Source organism: Ammospiza nelsoni, chromosome 5 (genome assembly GCF_027579445.1).
Source record: "Ammospiza nelsoni isolate bAmmNel1 chromosome 5, bAmmNel1.pri, whole genome shotgun sequence".
NCBI classification, from domain to species: domain Eukaryota; kingdom Metazoa; phylum Chordata; class Aves; order Passeriformes; family Passerellidae; genus Ammospiza; species Ammospiza nelsoni.
Window position 1 is genome coordinate 67,862,532 of NC_080637.1, and position 24,270 is coordinate 67,886,801.

At 38.7% G+C, this 24,270-nt stretch overlaps 1 protein-coding gene across 1 annotated transcript in view; it reads right to left on the reverse strand.

The window, feature by feature from the left end:
* The window catches only part of ATXN10 (ataxin 10), a 75,074-nt gene that overhangs the window by 42,520 nt on the left and 8,284 nt on the right, over nt 1-24,270 (reverse strand). The window contains exons 4-5 of the mRNA XM_059472395.1: nt 10,422-10,518; nt 9,364-9,528 (exon numbers count right to left, since the gene is read on the reverse strand). Of these exons, the coding sequence (XP_059328378.1) occupies nt 9,364-9,528; nt 10,422-10,518 (262 nt within the window). The remainder of the gene's footprint in view (nt 1-9,363; nt 9,529-10,421; nt 10,519-24,270) is intronic.

Sequence of the window (24,270 nt, forward strand, 5' to 3'; positions counted from 1 at the left end):
ATCTCCACTTTCCTTTCTCACACCACATTTGGGGTTTCTGTCTGGAATACAAAAAGACCAACAAATGACTAAAAGTTGACAAACTGGTCACTGGTTCCCTCTTTCTCTTCACCAAAATGTTGCAAGGGATCTATGATACCTACATTGCTCAAAAAAGAGTCTCTTTAAAAAACAATCTACCCAAAACTGACAATGGCTCATTCTTTCTTCTTAATACTTTCTCTGGAAAATATGCTCAGCCTTGGCCTTGTGCTAATGCCAGTATTGTCACTGTTTGCTCTCCCAAGCACCATACATAGCAGGTGACACTCATTTAATTTCAACCCAGATTCATAATCCCAGTTATGGGGAAAAAAACAAAGTAGGTAAAAGTATTTAGCTCTTCAAATCACCCCCAGGAGCACTACCAGTGATATTTGTGGTGCATAGGTACCCTCAAACTAGATGATACATTTTTAAAGTAGCTTGTCCAGGCTACAATAATTACAAGGTGAATCTCAGAGCATCCTCTAAGCTGATGAAGCTACAGAGAAAGAACAGCTAAAATAATATTAAAATGAAGTGATTTCAATACTCACTCCACCTCCTCCCTAGCCTTCCCTTTGCTGACAGCCTTTATTTTGCATAGCCATAATCTATTACATAGCTAATAAGATCACAACAAAGCCTTCCAGCTGTAACAAAGTATTTTTTGGACATGTACTCAATGCCAAGTGGGCAAGTAGGAGAATAAGAGGTCCAAAAGATTAATAGCTATTGTATTTCTAATCCTAACTGTGGACATAGCCAGCATCTGATTCAGTTACTGAAAACTTGACATTTTTAAGAGGGGAAGGAAGAAAAACTATTTTCTACTGCACTTCTTTTTACTGATATTCACACATTCATTCATAAAAAAAAAATGCAGAGGTGTAAGGAATCATCAACTTAAAAATGGCATGATGATGAGTGTAGCATTGATCCAGGAGTTTTTCAATACAGATTTCAGAAAACAGGAAGATTCAAAGTCAGCAGCATGAATGTATCCAACTGAGCTGTGCAGACTGAGCTGTAACACCCAAGTGGAGCCATCAGCAGGGCACTCAAGGGCAACTCCTCCACAGCTCCTGAACTGATATCTCACAGCCATCCACAGTTAAACCTTCAGAATTGTCACAACCAACTTCATTCTCCATGGATTTAAGCAGAGCCACAAACTTCTGTGTGGAGCTGCAGAAGAAAATAGCACAGATCAGTGCTGTGCAGAACACAGACCTTGGCCTAAAAATGTACAAATTTCAGCTGACAATGCAACAGAGTAAAAAGTGCATTTGAGGGCACAGCCTGAAACCCAATTTTCTATTTTGCAATTGGGGCTATTTAATTTAAAGCTTAACTTGCACGTTTAAGACTACATTGAGGAAACCTTCTTGCCTACTTGTCTTATAATTAAAAAGTGATCAATAATTATCACAGAAAAAGATCTGCTGCTACCAGGTTCATGCTCCTGATCAATCACTACTGCACGTGGAATTCCCATAGTTCAGGTGTTTCTTGGGTCAGTGCTGCATTTCCTCACGTGTATTTTGCACAGTCTGTGGATTAGACCTCTACTGCTTGAGGAGCTTGGAATATTTTAAGACTAAAATTTCTGATTCTTACCTTCTGGTTTCATGATGTGACGCAAAACCTGAGAAAACAAAAAGCTCTGGAAGTGCCCCATCCCTGGCAGTGCCCAAGGCCAGGCTGGACAGGGCTTGGAGCAACCTGGGATAGTGGAAGGTGTCCCTGCCCATGGCAGGAGAGATGATTTAAGGAAGGAGATGAACTTTAAGATCCATTCCAACCCAAACCAGTGTGTGATTTATGAAATATCTGCTTCTATATTAAAGTGTCCCTTTTACCTTATCCACTTTCTGCACTACTCTATCATGAAGAACAGAGCATGAGCATCAGAACCAAGAGATAACAGAAGAGCTAATAATGGAGTAAAGCACTTCCAACTCCTTCACCATGCCTTGCAATTTTGGAGGTAGCCAAGCAAGGATGCAGCAAATTCAGTGTACTATCTTTAGTCCTCTCAGCACTCCTGTTTTTCATTTGTGGCACGAGAAAAGAAGAGGAAAAGTAAGATCATCCACAATTCTGAAATATAAAAAGATATTCAGTTTTAGGTTACTGACTGAACATGGCATTTCAAATGCACACAAAAGGCTTTGGTAGGAGATTTAAACTCTCTTTGGGGGCCAACAGCAGAACCACTGGAATAAACTGAAGACTACTGTAATTTAGTGAAGGAAATCATGAAAATTAAAGCTGTTATGCAAGCGTAACACAGTAAGAAATGAATAGTGTTAAATATGCCAATCTTCTTGACTCTTTAAAAACTCTTTGGCTAAAATCCTAAAAAAATCAAGTGCTTCCATAGTAGATAAATACAGGAGGAGATGTTCAAAGACTTTATAACAGCACAAGGGCTGTATTGTACCAAACTGCAGTTCCAAAGCAGCCAAGACAAAGTGGTATGAGCTACATTTGCACTCAGTGTATTCCAGATGGCCACTAAGCTTGCTCCAATCAAAGCTGGGTGTAAGCAATCAACTTTATCATCAAATGTCATGCTCCATATTAAGTTGATTTTATCCCATTAGCAAATTCAGGGAACAATTTCCTCAGACTCAGGAAAAGAGGAAGACAACTCCACATGTTTTCCAAGTACAAAGAACAAGACATGGCAATTCTCTATTTGATCAGCAAACTTCTTTTTCAATCTCAAAGCCAAAAGCATTTTTCATCACCCTACAATAATGCCACTCTATCCAAAATATTTAGTAAGAACTAAATAGCTATCTTTTTACTGTAATTTAACAAACAAATGTAATAAATCATCCACATTTTGAAGAAAAGTAAAGAAAAAAGTTCAGCTATTTTCAGCCAACCTTCAAACTCTCATCACCAGCCTTTTTAGATGCTAAAAAGGCAATATGCCTCATGAGGAATTATCTGGAATCAGAGCACATTTTAGAAGAAGCACATTTCATCCTTGCACAAGAATAGAATAACACTACCAAAACCATTTAAATAAACAATTATGAATATGAAGCTACTCAATAACAAATGGAACGTGTGCTGTCATAAAATCCCTAGAAAAGAAGTAATTCACCCCATTCCCACACCAGCAGCTCTCACTCAGAAGGAGAACAAAGAAACACATTTTCATATGGAAGGCTTGGTCCTATCAAACATCAAACATCACAATTCCCCTCTCCTGTGCTGAACCAAGCACGACAGTGAGCATCCTTCCATCTTCCAAAGGCATTCCCTGGTGAAAGCATCCTCCCTACTGGCCATGACAGCCCCCACCAAGTAAACTCTGAGGTCTACAGGACTAAATTCAAATTATGTGCAGTATTTCTCTGATTCAGAGGATATTCCCACTGAAAGGCACTAAACAGAGATTAAATCTAATTTATATGTAAAATTGAAATAAGTTTTTTCTGAAGAGCTACCAAGAAATAAATGGAAGATGATTAGCAATGGCTAATAGCACTTCCTGCTCCCCTCTCCACAATATGCACAAGAAGAAAGAGGTGACAAGATAATTAAATGTACGAGGCTGAGCTTTGAAAGACTGAGGAAATCTGTGCCAATTCACTGCTATTGCAAACAGAAAGTAGAAGTTACTCAGATCTCTAAAATTAAGGAAACTTTTCCAAGTGTCAGTACTATTTAAAACCACAGCTGAACTTGGAACCTGCAACGTAACTTCAACTTTCCTGGAATTAAAAAATAATTATTTTCTGGAGAACAGAAGAAGTGGGTAGAGGACATCCTAAATTGTTTGACAGAAGAAACTGAGTTGCCAGCCCAATGAAAAAATAAATTACTTCACCCCCCACACATACACACCCCCACACCCCAATTAAGCAAAAAGAGCAGAACTGAAGAGTTCTATCCTTGCCTTTAAATCTTGCCCATAGTTGAGACTCCTTGCCACAGGAGTACCAGTTTCTGTCCACACATATTTCCACAAGCCAGGACAAAAAACCCAAAGGCAAAAAAATTGGGGAGGGGTAGCCCCACATCCTAATCTTTACAGTAATCATTGAGCTGTGGTTTCAAAAAGAGAAAGTGGATGTTCAGCAAAACTTACTGCAATGCCAAACAGATGACCACACTCCTAATATCATTTTTCTGAAAGCCAAAAAGCACATTATGTCTCTTCTTTTAAAATGGAGGATTTTTGTACTTTGCTCTTCAGGAATAAAAAATACAACCTGTTTTTCCTATCCATACTGGCTGAACTGCCCCATGCACACACTTGGAAAAACTGATGACACAAGCTATACTCTCATCTCTAATGGAGCCACCAAGGTATTTCTAAAATAAACAGCTTTTAGAACACACATTGATTTTGGTTAGGATAAATTACAATGCATTTTTTTTACTACTTTTTCCTAATTATTTTTAAAAGACACATACTTTTTCAGGTTCACATTCTACAATAGATCTCATGTGGCATTCTCTGTTGGTTTCTTTTCTGAATACTTTCTACACTGTGTGACATACTTTGCTATTGATTAACACAAACCCAAGAGGGAGTGAATGTGGATGTATGTGGAAAACAGAGAAACAACTTTTGTAAGGATCCACAATATTCCAGAGCCAAAGGCTCACTGTTTAGGAAAAGCTATTACTGAAAAAAAAATAAGACAGAGCATTTCTTTGAAACTGCATGGGAGTTTGCAACAGAGGGCTCTTCAGGTCTTGGTAATATTCACACAGACACAGATTAGAAAATACCTATCAGTTATTTTGAATATAGTCAGTTATTATTCCAGCTTCCTTTCCAAAAGGATGGATATGTCCAGTTTCCTGACAGCATCCTTTGGTAGGAAGTGGCTGTTGAAAGCAAGCAGCACCAGAACAAGAACCAGCTTATGGAGGAGGTTTGCTTATGTGTTTAAGATACTTAAACATTAACACATTTAAACTGTTGGAGCAAGTCCAAAGAAGGCCATAAAGTGGAAGGTGTCCTTGCCCATGGCATTGATACCAAAATTGGCCTGATAGAAACTTTCTAACACAGTTTGAGTATCAGAAAGCAGGAATTCTTTATGGCAGCACTGGGGACCCAGGGGGATCCTTCTTTCAACTGAGTGCTTCAGGCATCAGAGGAACAACTTGTATCACACATTCTGATTACATATCCATGAGCTATTTCCACTTCCTTGACTTTATCTGACACAGTCACAGTCCTTATTGGAAATCCTTATCTGGTTCTTTGGGGTCTGTCTTCAACACCCAGTGTCCTTTTTAGGTGGTGGCTCCTTGACGCCCACTTTTGAGTAAGTGCAATATCATTGTTTTGTATTAACTTCCACTTTGTCAGCCTTGCAGAGCTGAGCTGGCATCCTGCTTGCATTTTCCATGAATTCTGTTTTGTCTGCTTCTCCAAGGCTACATTGGCTCTTATTTGATAAGAGTAAAATGTTCTGCTCTGCTATCCTTATCAAGTGAGTAAAATGCTGTTCAGTTCTATTTGCTCTTATCAGCAGGGAGTTGGAACTGGATGAGCTTTAAGGCCCCTTCCAACCCAAACCATCCTACAATTCTTTATATTCAACTCATTATATCAACAGTTCAGAATTAAATTTGTGTATCATCAGAGATACTCCGGAAAGATGGAAGATAGAGAGAAAATAAATTACTGACACACAAGGGCTTGAAAACCATGCTCATCTCTTTGGATAGAAATATATTATTGAAAAGAGGGATGGAAGAAGCAGACCCAAAATATGTAGAAAAATTGCAAAGATTTTAGGAGACAGCAGCTCACTTTGTCAAGAACAGCATGTTTTCTAGAAGACAACTGCACAGCAAAGAACGATGGAGGAGATAGGATCAGTTAATAAGGCTATGCCAGAAATCAGATCCAAGAAAGGAAGCAAACTTGTTTCTGCTGAGTTAGTGTCTCTGCAAAGACTTACTCTTTGAAATGCATTCTGTAACATCATACACCTTGCAACCCTCCAAAGCAGCAAGCTCTGGGCACTCTCCACAAGCCCAGCTACAAAGGGGTACGGGCCAGTCAGACAAATATTTTTAAGAGCCTCAGAACTTCTACATCATCTCAGAATTTAAATACCATCTGCTTCCTCAGACCATTGCTCTTCAGAGTCAGACCAGCAGCAGGAATCTCAGATGAGCTCCCAGCAGCACTCAAGATTACAGGACTGCAAGCCTGACACAAGCTCAGGAGCTCTACTGAAGAGAAGTTTAGTGACAATGTAAAAATACACTGTCTAATAGATGTTAATTAACATTATTTTAATATGCCATTCAGCATCTAACATTAAAAATGGCAAAGACAAGACAACAATATGTAAATAATCCTGTAGCTGTTGAGAAAATCCAGCTTCTAAAAGAGAAAGGGAAGGATGCATCAGTTCTTTAATCATTAGAATATTTATTAAATGTGTGTATTACATTCTCCAGCTTCACAGATTTCAGAGGTAGAAGCAATTCTGAGGCTGACAAGTAACCACAAGCTTAATGAAATGAGCCTTCAGACCATCTGATCCAGAGAAACATGATCACAGAAGAAATGAACACAAAATTTGACCAGGGCATTCCTTAGAAAACTGACTTTCTCCTTTATTAACTACTTCTTAGCTCACAGCACGCCACAAAAATACTTAACAGAATGTGTATCACTCAAGAAACACACTCAGATGTGCATCACAGCACTGTTACCTCTCATTCTTTCAAGTTCTAAGGCAACTTTTTGTTATGTTGTCAATGTACAAAGATTTTAAAACTGCGTCAATGCTTAGTCTAGAAACTCCATTATGCTGATCTGCAAAACAGCTCTTCTCTGTTTCAGAAACTGCTTAGGAAGTGAATGACTTGGCTTTCCATCACTGATTAGAATCAGAAGTTGCTGAACTGAGATCTTATTTCCCCTGACCCACCCCTCCCAGGAAGCAGAGCCAACACCTCAGATATTCCCTCTTTGCTGACCCAAAATCTTAGCCTTCTACCAAACGTCTTGTGACTCAAGAAGTAGGCAAAAGTGACAGGAAAATTCCAGAAAGCTACATTCAACCTTTATAGACCCCTCCTCTGGTCTCTCTGACTGGAGAGGAGCTTATGGCAGACAGAGGAAGAAGAGCAAAAGCTCTGCTGTCAACTGCTGCCTCTAAAAAAGAAGCTCTGAGGAACTGCTCAGAACAATCTCAGATTTCCTTGGATATAAAGTTGCTGTGGAAGACGAAAAAGGATTCACACTTGGAAGGAGGTTTCTCCTGAATTTTTCCTAAGGATTTTTCCAACTTGAAGATGGGAAACAAATACAGGATTATTAACAGAGAAAGAACTGTCAGCTCATCAAAATAAAGACCTGAAAGGTGTGCTTGCATTCCTGGGATGGGTGAGGAATATAGAACCCAAGTGTGCTGGCTGAATGGAGTAGTGAGCACTCCATGGAAGAGACTACATTTCAGCCAATGGCCTTAAATCCAAATATTTATCCTGGATATCCTCTCTCTGTCTTAAGAATTCATGGCAGCAACTGCAAAAATAGTTTGAGCATCATCATTGTTTACTTGTGGAATGCACTGGGTACTGTCTTAGAGGAACATTAATTTTATAAATTTCAGTGTACAATAAAAGGTAATAAAATAATGAATAGAGGTTCTGCCTATGACCAAAACTTACCTAGTTATTCAAATAAAGAGTTCCAATACCTAACAGCAGCAATTGACAGCAAGAAAGCTCAACGGGAAGAATAAACACACATGTGGCAGTCACTTCTCCAGCTCAGAGAGGTAGGCAGGAATTATGTTGTATTTTTAGCTTTAGGTAAGAACATCTTCATTTCAGTCACTGGTGAATAAGCATTGAGCATAACCACCAAGAATAATCTGTATTCCAGTCCAGTCATATATTACCATAGAATGGTAACTTGTAACTGTGCACTTTTGCCAGCTGTGGCACCAGAGACCCAAACCTTTCCAACAGGACATTCAGACTCTGCAAATGCCACAGCCATGTAAACTCCTTTCAGCAATCCTACTGGGATGTAGATGCACTTCAGTGAGAGCTGAAATACAGCTGCAGATTTTCAGTGTTAGAGTTTGCCCACAGCAGTGTAAGATATTTTCATCATAACATCAACTGAATTTATTTCACACTAGAGAGATCAGGGAAATGCATTCCTCAGCATTTATTTTGATGCTGCATTTATTATGCACTTACCTGCAAAACAAATTTGCCACTATGACTTTGGTATCTTAGTCAAAACAAAATTCAAAAATTAAGGACGATCTGGATAATTATCTGAAAAGCAACACTCTATGCATGTGTTATTGAGAGATGACAAAACTAAGGAGTTGGTTTGTCACTTTTGAAACAGAAGCCTCATTGTGTGACCCTAAACTTACATTTTGCTTTTTGAAAACTACTTAAGCCATAAAGAAACTGCCCTTGCTATTAAAAAAGCCCAGCCACAAACAAATTTTGGGTCATTTTTTTCAGTACTAAAGTAAACTATAAAACGATATTTACTTTTCATTCAATCATCTTAAGTCTGTGTTGAGACTTTCCAGATTGCTTCTAAAACACCAACAATTCTTGCTAATTAACTTTTGAATTTATACATGACCTTAAAGAGAATTCTACAAAAACATACAATTATTTTCCCCTTTGTTATACATGGTGTAACAATTAGCTGAATGTGTGTGCGTCCTTGCTATGTAGGGCAGCACATTTATCAAAGGCACAACTGACAACAATATTTAGAAGAATGGCCATTAGTAAAAAATACAAAAGTTCAGAGGGATAAAACCACTGATGAGGTGCTCTTAAAGTATGAAATGAAGATTCACAAAAAAATTCTTCCCTGTTTTGGTATAAAAATGACTGCATGTTGCAGTAGAAAATGGCTATGTTCAAAAAGGAAAAAAGGAAAAACCCCAGGTTTTATGTAGCACTCCCAAGCAAGACATATAAGTCTTCCTAGCATGACCTGTCTGTGAGACTATTCTGTGCTAACTTTAAAAAATCTCCACAAGTATAAATTAATTTGCAATCTAGAACCCCATTTCATTAATGAAAGAAAACCAGACCATGATTTGAAAATTCCTATGTCCTCAACAAAAAATTTAGTCTTAATTTAGCAACAATCAAAAGAGTCATGAAACTACCATGGAAATTATCTCTGTTAGAAACTACTAATTTCTAATTAGATCTTCATTTACTACTTAGCAGTGTCACAAGTTTAGACAATTTTAACACAGCGATTTACACCAGAAAAACACCTAATTAAGAAGCGAGGAAAAAGAAAATTGAAGAAAATTAAAAAGAAAATTTAAGGATACATACGACCACTCAGAATCCAACTGCTCTTTGTAGACTCTCAGGACATGAAGAGCCACAGGCAAGTTTCCAGGATCCAGCAGTTCCCTCACTCGCTCTGAATTCAGGCAGGTGAACAGAACCATGCAGCAATAGGAGACAATTTTCTCGTCACTGTATGTCAGACATGTCCTTCAAGAGAAAATAAGGAGTTAAAGGCAAGATGAAATGGACCCTGGAAAAAACAGGAAAGGAGCACTGAGCTTGCAGAGTTTTCCTTTGCTGTCTTTTAGAGAACCACAAGTTTGCCATTCCCTAAGAAGGATAAAGAAGGATTTTCCTTCACCTGCAAGGAGAAATATCCAACTCATTGCTGAAGGTCAAATTTTACAGGAAGTTTACAAAAGTAATGCTCAATTGGAACTGCTTTTCTTACCATAAAGTCTTCCTACACTTTTTACAACTGGGCTCCAAAAACTCAGAGAATGATTATCAAATTGAATCAAAGTGCCTTTGTTACCAGCTTACTACAAAAAAATCTGGCTGAACACATCAACAATCCAGTCATGTGTTTGCACAAAATAGTTTATGTAATATTTCCTTACACGTATGTCATCAAATGCCCAGGAAGATATTCTGGTGAGGTTAGGAGGGGATGGAAGGATTGAAAGAGATGAAGATTAAGGAACTTTTATACATTTCATCTGATCCACCAATACTGACAGATCTGCACAGCAGCAACATGAGTAAAGAAAATGCTGTGTTGCTGGAAATGAGTGTAACTACTTGAAAACATGTCTGAAATAAAGCTTATGTTTGAAGCTCATCATTCAAAATAGTTTTCTTCCAGTTTCTGTTAAATTACATCTATTTACTGATAGTTTAGAACAAGCAGGTTTTTAAAGGTTCTGACTCCTGTGGTTGACTAACAAAAACCATCTACAGGATATGGTCTCAAGCAGCCCATTCTCACCAAAGTTATTTTTCAGAGTTTCATGGTGCTAGCAAAGGCACAACTATCATGTACAAAAGATTTGAATACAACCACAGAAATGACACTAGAAAAAAAACCCATCCATGCTTACAAGAAGAGATCTGGGAAAGCACACTTCCAAATGCTATTCTGGGAATCTCCATTTCCTGCTGCAATGTTTCCAAGAAACTGAAGACTGCAACGAAGAGCTGAAAGAAATCCAGAAAATATATTAACAAGAATTCAAAGAAACACTAATAAATTTCATAAAAACTACATACTTCAATATTCCAGATAGACACTGCAGAATCCATCTCCAGGAAACTTTAGGTGCAGTATTTCACAAATACTTGCACTTTCTCTTCTAATACAAATAATTTCACAAAGTATTTTAGAATTACACCCAAGACTTGTCTGATTATTACACATTAGCTACTGGTGATTACAAGATCGACTGGACTTGATGATCTTATAGGTCTCTTCCAGTCTTGAACTTCTGTGATTCTGTGATTCTGTGAACTAACTGACAGGTTCTTGCTTCTCACATTATACTCTGGTTAGCTGGAAAAATCATTATAGACAATTATGATGTGCTCAATACCTTCTATCCCAGAATTTCTATCCTAGAAAAACGAAAGCCAGCTCTCCAAATAGCTCTGCCTCCATTTTTGACACTGAATTTAATATGGCTGATTTCCGCTCTTACTCCAAAGGATTTATTTTAGCCTTCTCTCAATATAGATTTAAAATACAAGAAGATGAAATTTCATTACACAAGTTAATATCCTAGAGCAGCCACCAAAAGGTGTAAAGTCATAAAACACAATAGCATGAACCCAAAGACTTCATGAAATTAAAATATTTATTTTGTCCCTATCAACAGCGTGGCCCTTATTAATAAGTTGGCAAAGAAACTTTAAATTACATTTTCAAATTCAGTTTAACAGATAATACAAACAACAGCCTAATACATATGGAGGTGGCTATTATTGCCAGGTTATGCACATCTAAAATTAGATCTCTTGGAAAGGTGCTGTGCCTCTGTGCCAGCTGGCAGCCAGATTTCCAGGTCTGGGCATATGTCCTCTTGAGAACAGGAAGAAAGCAAGTCTGAGAAGTGGTCACTTGGGCTTAGAAAAATGTTACCCTTTTTTTGGCCATATATATATATATATATATATATATATATATATATATATATATATATATACACACACATATATATACATATATATATTTATTTATTTTTAAGCCCAAAAGATGTATGTATTCCCCATGATGCATCTTGAACTATATTCTCCTGAAGTTATTAAGATCTCTGTTCTCTCCCCCTGCACATCTGCACTGGTTTATTATTTTCTGCTCATCACTGTGCTTCCGTTTCTCCCACCCATCTGGTTCCCATCCTGCTGACTAAGGAGTTTCTGAAGGACAGCAAGCATGGGCATGCCAGCAGACATTTTATGGAAATATTTCCTTACTAGAAAAAAACAAAACTAGGCAGTAAATCCTAGGAACAGGGTATTATTTCCCTTGGTGAATTCCTTACCTATACAGCAATAAGAAAGGTCTCCCAAAGGAACATAAGGTTGGTTGACTATATTCCAATCTTTCCCTGAAATTTGCTTGATCTTTTTCAGCTACTACACCTTGGTTGTTAGAGATTAGTCTGTCCAAAAAGTTATACAGATGAAGGGAAAATGCTCAAGATCTTGTAAAGTTACCATTCTTACTGTACCAAAGAGGAAATGCCATGAACACATTTACAGTACAGTAATAAATAGCTATGAATTTCAATATTTGTGAAACCAACCAATACTGCCTTTGTCCAACAAGGATGTCACGAACAAGGAAAGAAGAGACAGGAAAACGTAAAAATTCTGTGGATGCACCCATGGAAAAAAAACAGTTTCATCACTAAGTTCTTGTTAACCAGTAAGAGTTAAGATTTTTCTTCTAATTAGAGGACACAAACCAATATATGGGCAAGTGGACATTCTGTAAGACAAAACCTATCACATCTACTCCCAACTAAGAAGAGAAAGAGGATGCTTTGATAAGGCAACGTTTTGCCATACAAACACTCTCACATGAAGAATCTCAGCAATTTGGAAGATGTGATTCTACAAACAGAAATAAGCACCCAAGGCAGCTGAGGGTCCACACACACCATGTCCAGCAGCCACAGAGAGAAAGGCACAGATGAAGAGGCACAAACAGCATGAAAAGCCATCATACCACACCTAGAGCAGCTCATCACAGCAATATCTGTATGGTTGTGTTTAAAGAACCAACACCTCTCCCCCAGAACTCCACAGGTGGTGGTCTTGGAATACATAAATGTCTCATGCAGTGCTTCTCTCTAAATGGAACTCCATGGAAAATGTACTAGCCTAGCACCAAGCTACCAAGACAGTCAATTTTGACAGAAGCATTGAAAATCTATACTATGGTATTTATGCTTTAAATAACAAACTCCCCAAAAATCCAACTAGAGAAGTTACCTCACAGCAAGGTGTGTGTGTGTGTTAAAAAATGCAAACACTGCCATAAAAGGAAAGTAATGCATTTTGAAATATGGAACTCTTTTCTTAGCATTCGATTTCCATGTTTTTCTTTTCTGTTTTACCACTATTGGACTTGACTGCTGCAACATAAGATTGAAGTATGCTTGGATATCTGCACAATAAAAATACTGCTTTTCTCCTCTTTAGGAATTTCTTCATCATAAAAACCACAGAACTAGAATTATTAAGCTTGGGAAAGACCTGTAAGATCACAAAGTCCAACCGTCCACCCAGCACCATCATGTTTGCCACTAAAGCATGTTCTCAGGTACCACATCCACACCTTTTGTGAATACTTGCAGGATGGAACTCCACTGCCTTCCTGGAAGCCCATTCCAATGCCTGCCCACCCATTTCATGAAGGAATTTTCCCTGATATCTAATGGGAACTTCCCCTTGCACAATTTTAAGCAAATTCCTTTCATGGCCCTTCCATGTCCTTACAGCAAAAGAAAGGAAATGTAGAAGCTCATGAAGACAGATTTCCATTCTGCCATCCAATCAATAAGCCATGAGCTTTCTGAAAGAGGGAAGGGGAAAAGAAAAACAAAAAAGAGGGAAAAAAGAGAAGAAAATTTCACTTATCCCCAAAAATGTACAGACCTTTACAAAGCTAAAAACAATATTCTTAAACAATTCTGTAGCTATCAGCATAGCTGAATTTTACTTTAAAAAAAGGTTACTCTGTGTGTGGTCAAGAAGAGTATTTTTAACCTGATGGTCAACCACCGTGAAATTGCATGTACTAAGATGTAACTTGTGATACACAAATCAACCATGGAGCTGAAGAGATTTCCCCTCACCAAGATTTCAACAGCTCCTGTAAAAGCAGGTGTTCTTTAGCAAATACACAAATTACATGTTGCTTTCACAACCAGTCTGCAATGGCTTAAGGAGACTTTTCTAAGTTCTACAAAAATAACCTCTTTACACAGCAGGGCAAAGGGTACAAGCAGAAACACTGACTGGTTCCTCAATGTTTGTCTGCATGTAAACTGAACATTTAGTCACTCAAGGCCACCCATGACAAAGGTGAGACAGCTGGTACTTGATGGCCCTGTATGAAGATGGTTTAAATGTATTCCACCAGTTTAAGATCACAGTTCCTTTTCTTCCTTCCAGTCCTTTATTATCACAGAACAACTGAGCCACACTCCAGTGCATGCTTTTCATTTAATTATTATATTGACATGATCTCATTTAACAACTACCTGACATGGTCTAAAGGAGCACAGTGGTGTCATCTGGTCCCACCTCCCTGCTCCAGCAGGGCCATCCCAGAGCACAGGACTGTGTCCAGAGGGTCAGGAATATCTGCAGTGAGGAGACTCCACACCCTCTCTGGACAATCCGTTCAGTGCCTGGGCCCTGCCCAGGACAGAAGTTCTGCCTCATGTCCAGGTGGAACCTCCTGGGCTCGGTCCCTGCCCGTGGCTCTGGTGCCATTGCTGGGCCCTGGAGCAGAGCCTGGGCCCTGCTCTGAGCCTCCTGCACACAGGGACACCCAGGGCTGAGGGCCCCTCTCAGCTGGGGCTCCTCTCCAGCCTGCACAGCCCCAGCTCCCTCAGCCTTTCCCTGGCAGGGAGATGCTCCAGTGCACACAAAGACATCATTTCCCACAGTGCCATCTGCAGAATCAGACTGTGTATTAGATGAAAATTAAGATCCCTCAAGTTCTGAGGAAAAAGACTTTAAGCATCAGGATTTTAAAATTCAATACTTGTTTCCTTCTGTTCCACATGGTTAGAACAGGAGCCCACAAACGTGCTCAGCAATCATTTCTAAAAACCTTGATAGCAACTACAGCGGTTTAAAACAGTCCTAAGATATTTCCATTCTCTTTTTTTGGGTCAGATGACACAGTGATAGCTGTGAGTACCAGCTTCTGCCTTTACTGGAGCTATAAAACAAATAGAGATATAAACCAAATCCAACCAAAGCACATACAAAACTGTACAACATTGCTTGTCAGACTGCAAACATAAGACTTACAAACTTGCATCTCTCTTAATGCTCTAACAAGTAACAACACACGAAAAATAGAGCTGGAGTGCCCCCTGTGCACTGGGGCAGGCACAAACCCTAGCAAGTGCTGGGAGCACATCCCAGGCTCCCAAGAGCCTGAACACTTTCAGAGTCTCCTGTGAGCTTTGCAAATCTGAACTGTGGGCTGTGAGCTGCCCTGGCTGTTTGTACATAATGGCAGAATGCTCTGTGATAGACTGCCTGCCCCAGAAAAATAAAACTTCCAACTCAGCATAAGGTGCAGACCTCTATTACTATAAAATGTCAGTTTCCACCACCATCATCCGGTCGTTGACTTGTTTCCTTGTGGCTGCAAGTTAAAGCAACTTCCAGTCATAAAGAGTTATTTGCCTCTTCACCACCATGAATCATACCACAAATACTGATGAAAATGTATTTTCCTTGGAAAACAGTCTGTCTAGACTACTGAAATTGAATGTACAATACATATATGGGCTCTGTCATTGAATGTTATTAAAGTAGTACTTAGTATTTTATTGCTGTAAATAAAACTATTGTCTAGCTACCTTTTATACTTCCATTGGTGTTACTGCACTTGCTGCAGTGAAGACTAGTAACCCATTTTTACCATCTGTGGAACACCAAGAACGTTGTGTTTAATAAGTTTCTGCTCACCCTCCCCTCCATCTCCTCTACCTTGGAAACAAAGTCACACTCTCATTTTTTTTTCTTTCCCTTTAAAAGTGCAAACTATAATTTGAACAGAACATTATGTGCATTGATTGGACAACCCTTGTATTCTTGGAAGATAAATGTCTAGGGAAAAGATCAACACTTTGTTCTGACTTAAAATAAGAATTTGATTTAAAGGAAGTAAAATTCTTACCACACTATTAAAACCATGGAGTTACAAATAAATTAAAAGGAGCTGGAAGAAACCATCAGATCACACATCAAATTAGCCTCTGATGCAATTAACTTCCAATTAGGTCTCATAATGGGAGATTAATAAAAACTTGTGCATTTACTAAGAGTCAGTTTGACAGACCTCTTGAGAACAGGTTCAAACGTACTCTGACTGTAAGCACTAACAAGGCTTAATAAATACAGCACTAGAACAATTTTATCTATCTCCTGTTATTTTAATTGCATCATTTCAGCTTTAGAAAGTAAACATAAATGTGTTCATTTCTTTAACAAATTATCCATTAAAATCTAAAGGCATATGAAACAGGACTCCTGTTGCATCCCCACAAGTAGCAAAAGCACATGCCTGAGATTACTCTCCTATGTGAAGTGAAATATTTCTAAGTGCTTGCTGACCTGGGAACTACCTTTATGAGCTTTCTGCAGGCATTAGGATGTAAAATCTTGTTCTTGAATCAGCCCAAAAGCTGAGCCTAAAGCTAATGCAATGTCTCTTTAAAGGTCCTGCAGCAGGGAAATCAGCAAGTCTGAAGTACTGGGGAGTCTCAAGCCAGGCTTAAACCATACCAGGAAACCAAGAAAAATAAGGAGGACTGGCCACCCACTATGCACTATTAGTGGTGTCTGACTGTGAGACACACTCCTCCTACATGATACTTTGCACAGGTCTGAAAAAAAAAAAAAAAAGAAGAAAAAATTATTAACATGTAAAGTACTAACCAAGATTATGAACAAATTTCTCCAATTACTTTTGATAGCATACTGTGTATGTTGTTCCATTTAACCCAAAATTTCCACTGAAGTGCTTATATTTGCCCTCAAAGAGCTGAATGATCTTTTTCTGTAAATCTGTGCAAAGAGTATCAGACTTCTCCCCACTTACTTGTACCATTTATACTCTGTACCTGGCTAATAAATGGACCAGAGTCCTTTTGGAATACAGAATTACTACCAAACTTACACTTAGTATTTTACTTGCATATCTACATTAATTTACAGAAACAGTTTTAGCATCAACCTTTTTGGGGCACTATGATTAATTTTAATACCTGTAAAGGCAGCTTACCTGTTCTCATTGCCATGTTATGGTCACTTTTGTACCACACATGGTATATGCCCAGAGGATGGAAGAAAAGGCAAGAACTTGATGTGTCTCACAAAATTTCCTGATGTCTCTGCACATCATGTAACTTGGAAATATTCCCTAAACTTCTCAACTAAAAGGGAGAGACACATTTCTCTCCAAGCCCAAAGCTGCTAGCAAAAAAGGGTGCTGCAGCATGGGAAATGAAAGTTGTAGCTTTGCGTCTGGAAAGCCATTGTTAGACAACTCCCTCTTTTCCACCAGAACAATGCTCCTGTAACTGGACAGTATGGAAGTTGTGCCATGCCAATGATAATCAAACAGCTGAGAGAATGACATGTGTAACTCCTACACAATTACAACCACTCAGATTTTTATCCCTACAGGCAACAGATGTCTCCCATTGCTCCCTCTGCCCAGATCTTCCTCTAGCTTCTTTCCATCCCCCTTCCATCTCCACTTTCCCTGGAGGAAAAAATATAACCCCCGTGGGGCCTCTGTGGGAGACTCTTTAGAAGGGATATTTCCTCTCAGCACATGTGAAAAAAAACTAAGCTTCTTCTCCCCGCATTAAATTTATGATGCTCTGTCTTTAGGAAGCTCTCTGCAATTAGAAGGTTTGTTTGCCCCATTCTTCCCACCTTTATCTTGAGATCCTAATGGCCCTGCTGCAAAAAAACATTGTGACCATTTTAAATCTAGGGATGTTTCTGCAAGGTTTGATTCACATATATTTGTGTAGAACAGAAACCTGCCTCAATATGAATCTTGCTGACATTATTTGCTGGGGTTGGGTAGGGGACACTAAAGAGCAAGGAAGGAAGGAAAGGACTTACAGAACACTGTATTTAGAGATCCACAGAAATATAGGCATTACCATTCATTTCAAGCCTCAACCAAAGTAACCAGAAACCATTCTAATTAAATAGACATCAGCAAACTCCTATTTCCTTTGTGCTCCAAGTGGATATCAGTCCACATTATAAAACCACTATGCATGTGGCATAAATCAGCAACATCTTGGCAGGCTGTACTAGAAAGCCTCCAAATTGCAGGAGCAGGAAAAAAACAAACTAGCTCTACACACTGTCTAAAAGCTGTACCAGCAATGAGACCAGGGAAGCCCACAGGGCAGCCCACTGACCTGCTAATTGTTCTGACTTAGAGATGTTTCCTCAGGTTACTCTCTGTCCTAGAAGCAGCAAAATTATTCACACTGACACTCATTATTTACACTGCCTCTGCCTCCCAGTATAGCAATCAAAACATCTTTCCATGAGTACCACCAGAAGGACAGTTTTGACCATCAGTACAAGTATCAAACTGCTAGGAAGCACCAGTTTTTTAATCACTATTTCAAAGTCTGTTTCCAATGCCAGCCATGACAGGAGAACCTCATTAGGCAGGATCTGGTCTGTAGTTCAAATTTTGCCTTCAAAAGTTGCTGTAATAAAAATTTTTTATACTCACATATACACAGTAAATAAAATAATTTAGTTCAGCACAGCTTAAACAGAGAAAAACAATTTACATGGACCTGGACTGACAGGACAAGAGGGAATGGCTTCCCACTACCAGAAGAAGGGTTAGGTGAGATATTATACAGAAATTCTCCCCTGTGAAGGTGTTGAGGCCCTGGCACAGACTGCCCAGAAAAGCTGTGGCTGCCCCATCCCTGAAGTGTCCAAGGCCAGGTTGGATGGGGCTTGGAGCAACCTGGGACAGTGGAACCATGGGAGGAGGTGTGGATGATCAAGATGATCTTCAGGATGATCTTTAAAGTCCCTTCCAACCCAGGCCATTCTCTGATTCTAAATCAGACCTCTACTGCAGAAGCAGCAAGACTCAAGGAGGGAATCAATCTCCACAGTAGGGAGAAGAAAACCCCTACCATGAACCACTGCATTCAAACAGTAGGAACATTTAGACCAGAGTTAGGAAAAGGTTTAAAAATGAGATGAGAGCCTTCCATGGTACTAATAAGGGATAAACACAGCAAACTGGAGCTTACTATACTTGGACACAAGAGCCTACAACTACAGTTGCCTGTAGTAATGAAGATCCCAACCCTGCTGGAAGCTGGAAGCCCCATTCCCTCTTCCTTTTGTTTTGCCATTAAGATAAGAAAGTCCTGCACTTAAGTAAAGTCCCTGGTCCTACAGTGGATCCTACAACGTCCTTCTTCAGTGGATCTAAACTCTCTCAAACCCCACTCTACTCCAAATGTTAAAAAATGAAAAAAGAAATTAAGCCATGCATCAAGTTCCCATATTAATACCAGAAGTCACAGCTAGCATCACACAGACATGTCAGATTGAAAACACTGGTAATACTGGCATTTACTCAAAACCTCAGCTCCTGCTGTATGACACCAATGTACACAAATACCCCAAACCTGCAGGGCACAGGGAGCTGTGCCCATCTGCACTGTGCAAGATCCACTGGGAACTCCCAGTGAATGGGGCAAGAGTTAACCTCTGCAGGCAGGGCCAGGACTCCATGAACCAGAGCTAAAGAGAATTCTGTATTTGCTAACTCAGGGTAACTCATCAGTTTGAGCGCTCTTGGTCCAGGTTTGGCTCCTTTTCTTTCACAGACAGCTGGAAGTGGTGTAAAGGTTGGTTCCCTGTTTTGGAGCTTCTGCAAAAAGGCCAAAGCACAAAGCCTTGGAATAATGACCTGAACCAAGACCCACCCAAATCAGAGTCCTTCCATAGCCTTCAAGAATTTTGGACCAAACTACAAGAACCAAGTTCCTGTTCACGGGAGGTTGCAGGAGGTTGACATGATTTGGGACCATGAAGTCACACATCCTTGCTGTAGGTGTTCTGAACACAATTAATTAAAAATCTGTGGCAATATTCACCAAAACACAGCAGAGACAGAACATTGTACAGGGCAGGACTGGAGCATCTGTGCATCTGGTAACTTGCCAGTGCCTAGCAGCAATGTATGTTTCTGGGAGATGTTAATATTCCCTTTTAAGAGGAACTCAGACTCATTAAAAAAAAATAGAGGTAAACACAAGGAAAAACAAGAACAACGACAAAAAACCCCAAATGGTACAAAAGAACAAACCAATTACTTAAAACTTTCCTGTTTAGTAAAGCAGCAAAATGCTCTGAGCTATAGTAATTAGGGGATAGCAAAACTCAAAATACAGAGGATTTTCTTAAGCTATGGAAACATGAAACCAAAATCCCAATACAAGTGCAACTAGCAGTTTACTTCCACCAGATAGCATATCAACTGATTGTTAGGGCACACATTCTGCAAATGCTAGAGACCATGAAAATCCCAATATTATTTTTACAGATTGGAAAAACACAAAGGCCAAAAACAACACAACTCAAATAAAAAACTCATGGTTATGTTTACATAAAAGTTTGATGAGTATAATATAATCATCACACTCCCACAATTATTCCCCGAAAATACTATAAATATTATTTTGACAATGTAATTATAGTTTTTACTTTAACAGTGGCAGCAAAGTATTGGCACCAGTCCCCCATACAAAAACCCTAACAGACAAAGCAAAGATCACACATTGAAACTGGCAACTCTTAAGGTCAGGGCTGTCCTTTTTTTCTATGTCTAAAAAAAGTCTGTTTAATTTAGCAGCTGGTTTATTTAAGCTGTAGTACATATGTAGTTTTAATTATGCTAGCTGTAAGCAAAAGAAAACCCCAAATACAAAACTAAATGGTAGTGCAAATTTTTTAACTCTCTTTTCTTCCATGCAGCTGAGGTATGTTCTTTCATGCTGCTTTTTGGGATTTAATCCACTCAGGACCTGCTTTCTCCCTCTTCCTCTTCCTCAAAAGTAAAGCTAATGTGAACCTAAATTGAGAAATGTCACCTGTCAACCATTCATGGTGACTATGACAGCTAAAATAATTCAAGCTTTATACCCACTCACTCATTCCATGTAAATCAGCAAGTAACATGACTAGTAGAAAAGAATCTGCAGCACAATAATTTACTGGTTTTGGTCACAAACACCCCCAAGATCTCCACCCAAACAGTATGACTCCTTCATAGATAAATATTTGGGGCACTGATGTGGGAAGAGAGGAAAGATTAACTTTCCTTCCTTAATCCTGTTGGTTTAAATTTAGTAGCCATTGTCTGTGAGAGTGTCCAGGACACAATTTAGAAATTACATCTTCTCCAAATCCCCATAAACAAGTCTGTGTGAAGACACTTGCTCAGTTCTCAGTTACAGACCTCTTTTTATAGACAACAAAAATTTGGTTTCCCAAATGCACTGGATGAGCTCTGCTGTTTGTCCAGCAAAAAGTTACTACCTGTGTTCCGCCACACTTTCTAAGCAAGTTTTAAAGTATTTTTTATATAGAAAACATCAGCAGTAATTTGGAAATATAACCACTCAATGCAACATGATAAAAGAACTACAAAAAGAAGTGAAAGCAAAATGCAGTTTTTAAAAGAATAAAACAGAAGAATGAAAAATACCAGACAAGAGATAAAAGGGAAGCACAAAAGATGAGAGCTGACTCTTTCACTCAATATTGGCATTCATTTAAGAACATTTAGGTTCCATAACTGACCACTCTGTTTCCTGTTGATTTAAAATACTTTCCTGATTGACCAGGCATTTAAAATAATTTCAAGAATAGGTGAAGGCTAGTTAGACTGTTATGCCAATACATAAGCCTCTAATGCTCAGATTTTCAAACTAACTAAGCCTTAAATACCCAGATTTTTCTACTCACTGGTTCTGCAAAGGTACCACTCCAATGTATTTCCAAAAGTCCAAGTATTTACTTCTAGCTCATTCTCCTACTGCCAAAATAATCTTTTTAAGGGGACCATAGCCTTAGGGGAAGGCTTCTCCCCCTATCTATCTTCTAGAGGAAGAAAATAAATAAAGAGATAAATAAATATAGACAAGAAACAGTAAACAGTTAAGGACACATGGCTGCCCATTTAAGAAGGAATACAGGAAAACCAACTCAGTGTGCTTTGGCAGGTCTGAAAGCATTTCCTTCCCTTGCTCTTCTGTACCTTCAAAATTAGCCAGTCTTGATTTTCCACTGTAATTCCCAACTGCCAGTCCTTGAGTGCAGAAATGGAAAAGGTCAGAGCAAAGAAACATCTCCTGTTTTTTTTTCAATGAGTGAGTACAGAACTGAAAATTTTGTTTCCCCTACACCCTCCTGGAAACGTAGAAATCACGTCACTGGTATTTACCCATTTTTGTTTTCAGGAATATTTTTGCAACCATAACAATTTAACCCTGTTTTACTCATGTTCTTCTTCAGAAAAACAATATTTGATTAACTATATCCTTTTCTGTAAACCATTGAAAATTACTTTGGATTAAAAACTTTTTAGAACTGAGAAGGTACCCAATTTAGCAGCTGGAAATTTATTTCCTCTTGCCATTTATTCTCAGCCATCTCTCCCAAAGAAATATCAATGTGATTTTCTAGTACGACATGAGCACCTACAGCTTATATTTAGTGGCTTTTGAAACCCAGCATGTCCTCACTTTCAAAAACTTACAAAAAAATCAAATATCCTTCTCCGCTCAGCCATGTGATGTTCCCCTGTAGACCTCAGGGGAGCTTTTGTCTTCTTCATCAAAGAAAAAATGCTTCCATCCCATTTGGCTTTTACAAGAAACAATCTCTGGAAAACCACAGATAGGCCTAGGTCCCTTACATGTCATTTTTGAAGCACATGGACACCCCTATGCTTTTTAAAATTTATTTTTAGTGTTTATGAAGGAGTGATATTTTTATTTATACAAAGTTATGGATCCAAAGGTTACTCAATGATATCTCATCTGCAGAATGCTTCTCCTCCACACTGATTAATTATAAAACACTTCCAAAGGCACTTTCTTCTCAGACCATGAGCAACCCATAAAGCACCAATGGGTCAAGAACAACTGAGTTTTCATTAACTGAAAGAAAAATATGCATGAGAACCAATCAGGTCCAGAACAGCTGGAGCAGTTCAACAACACTGACTGAGGATGAATCCATGGTACTATTAATGGTCCTGGTGGACAGAGGAAAAAAAGGCAGCTGAAGAGAGAAAAAGGAAGGATAAAGGAGAAAAAGAAGGATAAAAATAGGAGAGAGAAAAAAAGGAGGACAAAGGAAAAAAGGAGAGAAAAAAAGAGAAGAGAAAAAATAGAGAAAAAGGGAGAGATGGAAAATGGTATAGAGGAAAAATTGAGAGAGGGGAAAAAAAAAGAAAAACAAGAGGGGGAATAAAAAAAGCTCAAAGAAAGGAACATTTTTTTTATAGCTCCCTTATAAGAACAGAGCATTTGCAGTACTTGAAAAATGTTTAAAATATCACATATTTTCCCACACATCCTCCCTCACCAAAGGAAGCATGAACAGGTGTTAGACATATGATATTCATGCTGCTGAACTTCCTACCAGAAAATGCTCAGGTTGCTATAATAAGTACAGTATTAAAAAATTTACACAGAGTCATCTTTCATCACTGCTTTTAAAGGCATGCTGCAAGTTCTGTTCTGAAGAGAGTATCTGTAGCTGCTCAACTACCCCTGAACACACTGCAGAAAACTGGAAGCAAGGTGAAATTGCTGTTCACAGATTCAAGCTACAATCCAATACATTTTAACCAAATTTCTGGATTTTGTAGAATTATGAGCAGAAACACTCCAAGCCTTGCTCTAACAGGCAGCACACCTGGACACAGGTTTTGGCTGAGATCCCCAACAGGCTCCAAACATTCAGTACCAAAAAAAAATCTGTGCCAGCAATGGTGTGGCAAGGAGAAAGAGTGGGGGCAAACAGGCAACTCTAGCAATACCATAAAACAAAGGACTAAAAATGTTTGTGGTTTTTTAATGCAAGTATTAAAAAGAAAGGAGACTCTTATTACGGGGACAGCTGGCTTGTACATGGGATTGAACAATCTCTGAATCCTGTATGTATGAATTAATTATTTTTCAACCTACCTGAAGTTTCAAAGAGCTGTTTCAAGACAGACATTCTAACTCACCTTCAAGGATTTTGGCCCACTGCCTTAGTGGTATATTATGTAATCAAAACTGTCACCTTTTCCACAGCTAGCTGGGACAAGTATTACAAACATACAGTAATTTATCTCATTTTTAAAAGCATTGAAAAAAAGAAAAAGTAAGATCTATGGTGAAAACATGCAGTAGAGTTGTTTCAGTAAATATACTGGATTGACAAGACAAAATAACAATGTATATAACCCCTGGGCAACTATTTTTGAAGTATTACTCATAGCAGAGAGGATGCAAAGAAGTCTGGATTTATTTGAATAAATATTAGCAACAGTTTTTATCATACCACTTTGCACAACACCACCTTTTTTGTTTCTTTGATGATGTCCTCTCCCTTAACCATCACACTGGT